The 7,482-nt window shown below is 38.7% G+C and overlaps 1 protein-coding gene across 1 annotated transcript in view; it reads left to right on the top strand.

Moving 5' to 3' along the window:
• The first annotated feature begins 505 nt into the window (after positions 1–505).
• The window catches only part of LOC118420933 (UDP-N-acetylhexosamine pyrophosphorylase-like), a 16,857-nt gene continuing 9,880 nt past the window's right edge, over positions 506–7,482 (top strand). The window contains exons 1-4 of the mRNA XM_035828026.1: positions 506–700; positions 1,547–1,740; positions 3,059–3,199; positions 5,634–5,744. Coding sequence (XP_035683919.1) covers positions 581–700; positions 1,547–1,740; positions 3,059–3,199; positions 5,634–5,744 — 566 coding nt within the window. The 5' untranslated portion in view covers positions 506–580. The remainder of the gene's footprint in view (positions 701–1,546; positions 1,741–3,058; positions 3,200–5,633; positions 5,745–7,482) is intronic.

Here is a 7,482-nt window from a genome sequence, read left to right as displayed (position 1 = left end):
AATATATTCCTCCAATGGTAGTAAAATGTTCCACTCAGCTTTTATCGCAGTTACAATCATCAAATGTGAATGGGTCTCTCATCTATCGTCTCCAGTACAGTACAGTCAAACATAGCGCAATCATAGCACACTAAAATTCAGCTGCGAAAATCACCCGATAACCTTGTAAAAATATGTCCACCATGCAAACATAAAAACAAGGCTGTTCACCCAAAGTATGCGGGGGAATGCCAATAAACAGCGATGGCCTTGTCTAATGGTAGGTTTTCTGGAGCAAGATCAGGCTTGCCTCAAGGGAACGATGAAGAGTTGATGTATAATTATTGTGTCCATTATTGTTCAATGATGATATCTTGCAGTAAGTTGTTTTTTTAATAAGGTTCTAGAATAGCCAGTTATTCTACATGTATGTATATGACATTTCAGCTAAAGGGCATTGATTGAATAGTTTTGTACAAATCAGCACAATAACTGATATGCACAGACATACCAAGAACTATGTATATACATATCTACTAATGTTTCAGATGGAAATGGTGGTTTGTACCGGGCCTTGGGAGAGAGGAAGATCTTAGATGACATGGCGAGAAGACAGCTGAAATATGTCCATGTGTACTGTGTGGACAACATCTTGGTCAAGATGGCCGACCCTGTCTTCATCGGCTTCTGTATAAGCAAGGATGCTGACTGTGGGGCAAAGGTACAGATCTCTTTTAGTCTTTACAAGTCCACTATAGCTTGGCATAGCTCTCCTGGTTGTGTCAATTTGGCCATTGATGTCATGTCTACATGTATGTGCACTGTCAATTACATGAAACATCTTCATATCAGTATACATACTGTTCACTTCTGTTGGGGCATTTTACCTGAGTAACTGTCACCCTTGCATTTATTGTTTGCAATCTGGCAGTTATAATTGTACATGTAATTTGGTCATTACTAGGATTTATTGAAGGCTTTTCCTGCTTTACTGTTCAGCTTCAAGCCTATACTTCTTTTTTGTTTGTCCCAGAATTGTTTCAAAAGGATACAAAAAGTTGATATTGTCCTGATTATATCTACATTGTCCAGGTGATCTGGTTTCACAAACACCCTATACATAGTTAATGGCCGTGACTATAGGAAATCATTTCTGTTAGAAACTGATCAGTAGAATGTGATTATTGAAATGGGAAATATGGTACATATTGATGTTGCATATTGAAAAGGACATTCAATATGACAATTACAATAATCCATACTTTCCAAAAGTTGGCAGTTTGTTAAGTAGAGGAAATTCAAGTTTCAAAATTTAAAAAAAAATGTTTGTAAGATTATCATTTATAAAAGAGAAGCCATTTACATTTCAGGCTTATTTTGAGAAGCAAAAACCATGGCACAAGACAAAACAAGGTTGTACATTCATGTTAAAAAGAAAAGCACAGCATTTTAGTCTTATTTGGTCTCTGTTAGTTACTGTAGTCTGACTGAGTACACCTATGTGTAACATGACCATGACCTATATGTATCATGACCATGACCTATGTGTAACATGACCATGTTTCAGGTTGTCCAGAAGGCGTACCCAACAGAGCCCGTGGGGGTGGTGTGCCGTGTGGATGGCGTGTACCAGGTCGTCGAGTACAGCGAGATAACCCTGAAGACCGCCGAGAAACGCAACCCAGATGGCACCCTCATGTTCAATGCAGGAAACATCTGTAACCATTTCTTCACCCTGGAGTTCCTGAAAACAGTTGTCAGGTAGGTCAGTGAAGGTTAGACATCCATGTAATAAGATATGCCAAAAAGCAGTAACTGGATATGATTTTGGAAAATGGTCAGATGTTTCAACTAGCATCCAAATTGTCTTCAGCTTGACTTTGCCATACCTTTTGTTTTCTATTGGAATCCAAATTTTCTTCAGCCTAGAATTGTCTTACAATACAACGTTTCCTATTGGACATTCAAATTGTCGGACATTGACAATTGTCTTCATTCATAGTTAGGGTATAAAAGACCTGTTTCTTCCATATCACTTGAGTGTCACTGACAAAAGCTAGTGGATGCTAGTTGTAAGGTCGGACCGTTTCCCAAATCACATCCAGTTGCTTGAGTGACTGCTTTTTGGCAGTTGTCAGGTAGGCTGTTTGCGGTGATTGTGATAAAGTCCAAAGGGCAGCCGTCTTTGATAGAGTCTTCCACATGGGTCTGATTTGGTCATTATACATGAACATGACCTCATGGCGGTGAGCTATGTCTACCAGTTACTACCTACTGGGAAAACTCAAGTCTGGACCCAATTTCATTGAAGCTATATGTCAACTGTAAACTTTAAGATCCTGATTTGCTTAATTGTCTTCTTATCATGTCAATCATAACTACAGTTAAGTATCTTTCAAAGATTTTTTAAAAAACACCATTGCAGTTCCAGAACAAGTTGCAAGGGAGGTCAATGACATGTGACTTCTTTTCTTGCACAAGAAGTATCTACTACGGTAACCCCAACCTTCAGATAAAATATTCAAAAACCAAAACTTTTGCTACAGTTCTGTAAAAAGTGTTGGCAGACAGAAAGAACTACAGACATACACAGATGCTGTCAAACCCTCTTGGCAAAGATAACATGAATGGCAGTGATTATTTGTTGATTAGGCCACACCAATTTTATTTGTTGTTTCTCGGATTTCCCAACCCTATTTTTTCCGATTTGAAGTAAAACAAAACTTTTTAAATTGATGGCCACACCTTGTGTTGACAAAATTTCACTGCCTCTCCTTTCTCAAATTAACTATGGGCCTCAAATTCCAGAAGCTGTACGTGTCTATTTTGGACGGTATGTTTATAATTTTTCTTCAAGCTTTGGACTTTGCTACCAGGGACCTGCTAGATTAACTGTAACTTGAGTAAGCCCCTCGATCTCTCCTACCCCTGACTTTTTGCAAAAGTTAAAAAAAATTTTTTTTTTGACCGACCGACCCAATCCGAGAAACAACAAATAAAACTGGTATGGCCTTAGGTACACATACATGTATGAGGTTATAAAACTCTTGTTGTCGTTGTTGTTGTTGTTGTTGTGTAGCGAGCGTGAGGGGGAACTGAAACACCACATCGCCAAGAAGAAGATTGCATATGTGGATGATCAGGGAGAACGGATCAAGCCAGAGAAACCAAACGGAATCAAGATGGAGAAGTTTGTCTTCGACGTTTTCCAGTTCTCCAGGTAAGGAACTGTGTGGTCTCTAATGCATCAGGAAATACAGGACTGGGTGTACATGTTTATATAATGCAGTACCTTATCATGGTGATCCAAGGGAAAATTACAACTGAAAGTCATGCCAGTTGCAGTGGTGTAGCTGTAGTATGTAGCTTATCCAGGGTTGTAGCCAGCCTGAAATCATTTTCCGTCCCCTCAATTTTGAATCCTAGGAGTATAGAGCAACCAGTTCCTAAAGTGGTTTGGGGGCATGTTCCCCCAGAAAATTTTGAAATTGAGACCCTCTGAAATGCTATTTCCTGCATTTTGAGGTATAAATTTTGCTGTTAACTAAGCTGATCAACAGCATCTGTTTTGGTGAAAAATTACACAAGGGCGACAGTTTTTTCTACCTTTAGAAATCGATTTTAGTCCATCACAGAGGACAGAATGGACAAAATTATTTTCCGTCCCCAGCTGGAAAATTCCGTCAAAGGAAGGAAGGACGGGTGCTGGCTACAACCCTGAGCTAATCTGTGTCAAAATACAACAATTGCGTGTGAGGACATGACATTGTGACCTTGCAGAATAACCGCTGTCAAGTCCAAGTCACCAGATGTCTAGAAGATCATATGTCCAAAGTTATCGGCCATTCAACCATGATGACGGCTGTGATACTGATAGCTAAAATGTTGTGATTGTTATTTGTGTTGTTGAATAAATAAACACTTGATTGTGATGTTTACATACAACATAGCTGTTTACTATGCTACCCACCAAGTACTTTCTGTCTAATCTTGAAAACACATAGAGCACACAACATTAAGGAACATGCATACATACATAAACAACTAGCTGTACCTTAAGAGTTGCAGAAAAATAGTTTCTATAGTAGATGTACCATGCAGTTGAGCCTTCCTGCTGATAATGGTAACTGGATCATGGATAGATACAGTGTTGCATGATTGTATGAATTGTCTACTGCTGGATTTTGTGGCATAATTGGTGGTGTGTTGGACTCAGGCCCAAGGTTCGAATCCTGCTGTGTCACAGATCTTGTGCTTTGGGAAGGCACTTTGCACGACTTTCCTCACCTCACTCAGCTGTAGGTGTAAAATGAGTACCTAGCTTCTGCTAGGGCCGTCCCTCGGATAGGACGTTAAATGGAAGTCCCGTGTTTGGGGAGAGCCACACCTCACGCATGCTAAAGAACCTGCCACACCTTTCGAAAAACAGTAAGGTGCCCCGGGGTTTTGATGGTGCAAATCCTTCCGTCTGGAGTTGGTGATTCACTACAAATCACCCAGATGGAGGTGATTTACATCATTCACCGGGACGGAAGACTTTTAATTAACCTGTGAAATGGTAATATGAGGGCGGCATAACCCTACAGTGTGTAAGCACGTCAACCAATGATGATGATGTCAATTGCTAGTGTAGAAATAAAAATGTCAGGAAAATGGCAGCATACACTCAATTTTGTCCATTCTGTAGATCTGGGCAACAGTTCTTCACACTTTTACACGAGTTGTAGGTCACCTACAGAAATGTAAGAGTGCTGTTGAATCATGCTCGTCTTGTGCCATGTGATTATTATCTACAAGTCTGGTGCTGAACATGACAGTGTGTTCGTCCCACGACGAGCTCGCCTGCCCCAAAAAGGAACTGAAAACTTTTGGCCTTGTTGTCTGCAAATGCATTGTTATCAAAGTCTATTAAAAAATGTGTTGAACACGTGGATGTCTGAAGTGTGCATACGTTGGAAATTACTGTTGCTGCACTAGCTACTGTTGCTGCACTAGCTAACTTTTTGTCGTTTTTTTCTGTCATGTCATAATTTGCACTGCTTGTACAAATGTAGTCAACAGCACTCATCTGCCTTAGTTTGCCTGAGCTTGTTGTGGTGGTTAGTGTAAAATTGGATAATCTTTCTTTCTTGGGCATGCAAATATAATAAAACCTCTAGATATGTCAGAAATGATGGCCCCAAAAGTTGTGTCAATCGAACACTCCCAAGTTTTCCTTGCAATTCAGCCTGTTTTATAAAAACAACAAATTTGTATGTTATATGAAAAGAAGGTATAAAAAGTGCTAATTATCAGTCCTTTGGCAATAATGTCTGCAAAAGCTACAAAAAGTTATGGATTAATCAATATACATTACTCTTTATAGTAATACCTTTTTGGTTGTCCTGATAATGCAAAATTTTACCAAGTGTGTGCAAAGCTTTTCTTGCACCAGAATTATGCGACATCCTTTTCTTACATTCTGGGCCACTAACAAATTCTTCTTACAAATTACTAACTAACATTATCTTGGTTTCTCATCTATAGAACCTATCATTACACTGTAATATGTTTTCCCTTGCTGTTATTTTATTTGTACTAACTGCATGTTGTTAACTAACAAACTAACCTGCATTTGTGGCATGTGTGTTTCTGTTTTTTTGTTCACTTGTCAGAAATTTTGCTGTTCTGGAGGTGGTTCGGAAGGATGAATTCTCCCCTGTCAAGAACAAAAGTTCCCACAACCCCCAGTACAGACTTGTGAAGCAGTGGTCCCAAAATAATACGTAATGCTTTCCACAGTGTTACCATACCACTAGAAATCCTTTCAAATTACAGGAAATTACACAAAGATCAACAGTAACTGTGATCAAGTCTGATTCTATGTTTTCATATTTTATTTAAATTGATTGATTTTGATTTCCAATCATTAGTTACTGAATAGTAAATTTAAAAAATGGATGTAGATGTGTCATTTTTGGATATCTTTTTTTCTCCCTCTGATGTCTGGAAGGTTTTGATGTTTAGGACATTTATTGTCAAAGCCCTGGTCTTATGCTGTAAAGACATGTCCTGAAGACAGTTGTGAGAAAAGCAACTGCTGGTAGTCTTCTATGGAAAGGATGTGCCTTTACAGCATTTCACTCTAAGAATTGTATTAGCTGCACTCAAGACAGTAATCATCAAATGGTCATTCTGATCTTTCTCTGTAGCCAAGTAATTTTCACTTTTAATAATGATCTTTCTCTGTAGCCAAGTAATTTTCACTTTTAATAATGATCTTTCTCTGTAGCAAAGTAATTTTCACTTTTAATAATGATCTTTCTCTGTAGCAAAGTAATTTTAACTACATAAATAACCCTTTCCCTTCCCAACCTGCACTCTTGTTAACTACAATGTATATAGTCATCATAGAGACCGGAGAATAGTTACATTGAATTACTTTCTTTTGATATCTAGAATCTGTCTGTATTTTTGTCTGTTTTAGCAAGTACTGTACTGTTTTATTTACTCAACATTTAATTTTATAGTTTTTATGCGAAATCTTTCTCAAAAAGATTTTCTTCTGGTAGAAGCTCCTCAACACTTGTGCTTGCCCACCTACAGTATGGATAGCATCATACAGTTAATAGCTTATTGCAAATGAAGGAACCTATTCATAAAAAGGATTCTCTGTAAAATGCTTCTTCTTACTCAGTCACCTGTTTTTTTTTCTTTTGCTCCATGGAAAGATGCATCCTCCTACGCAGGGACATCCAACAGTGAAACTGCCTGTCTGGATGTACACTGCTTTCTCAACCGTCATCCTTAGTTCTTGACCGCCCTGCTTATAAATATTAATGAGCTTACCCTTAATATATACAAGATCCCTTTTAAAAACTGAAACGTCTATTCTCAGATTGGCTGACAGCTGGTTTGTGGCGACGCCCACAGGAACTAAGGGTGACGGTTGAGAAAGCAGGGTACATCCAGACAGGCTGTTTCGCCCTTGGATGTCCCTGCGTAGGAGGATGGGAAAGATGAAATATATGGAACAAACCCATGTTAAGGGTTATTGTTGGTGTTGAAATATGACGTTTGATCAACTCCACACATGCTGAAACATCTAAGAAGCTCCATCTTAAGATTGGAATTCCGTTTTTCCCATTTTGAAATGTGCTAATATTTTCAATATAAAAGCACTTGGTGCAAAGTCTTTACATATGATTGACAAGTATGATGCACAGTTGTGAAATATGATAATAACTTTCATGAATATTCATTTTGAAAATTTTCTTCCTGCAGGAATTCCTGCAGGAATTCCTGCAGGAAGCGTTTTTCCTGCAGGAATTCCTGCAGGAAGCGTTTTTCCTGCAGGAATGCTGCAGGCATTCCTGCAGAAATTCCTGCAGGAGAAAGGTAAAATCCTGCAGGAAGAATGTTTCCTGCAGGAATTTCTGCAGGAATGGCCTTATAATTCATATCTAAATCAATGACACCTAGATAGGAGTGCTACCCACCGGCAAAAAATATGCAACAAACGTT

The sequence above is a fragment of the Branchiostoma floridae genome, chromosome 8 (genome assembly GCF_000003815.2).
Source record: "Branchiostoma floridae strain S238N-H82 chromosome 8, Bfl_VNyyK, whole genome shotgun sequence".
Taxonomy (NCBI): Eukaryota; Metazoa; Chordata; class Leptocardii; order Amphioxiformes; family Branchiostomatidae; genus Branchiostoma; species Branchiostoma floridae.
The sequence above is the reverse complement of the archived record's forward strand: the minus strand, read 5'-3'. Positions and strand labels throughout refer to the sequence as shown.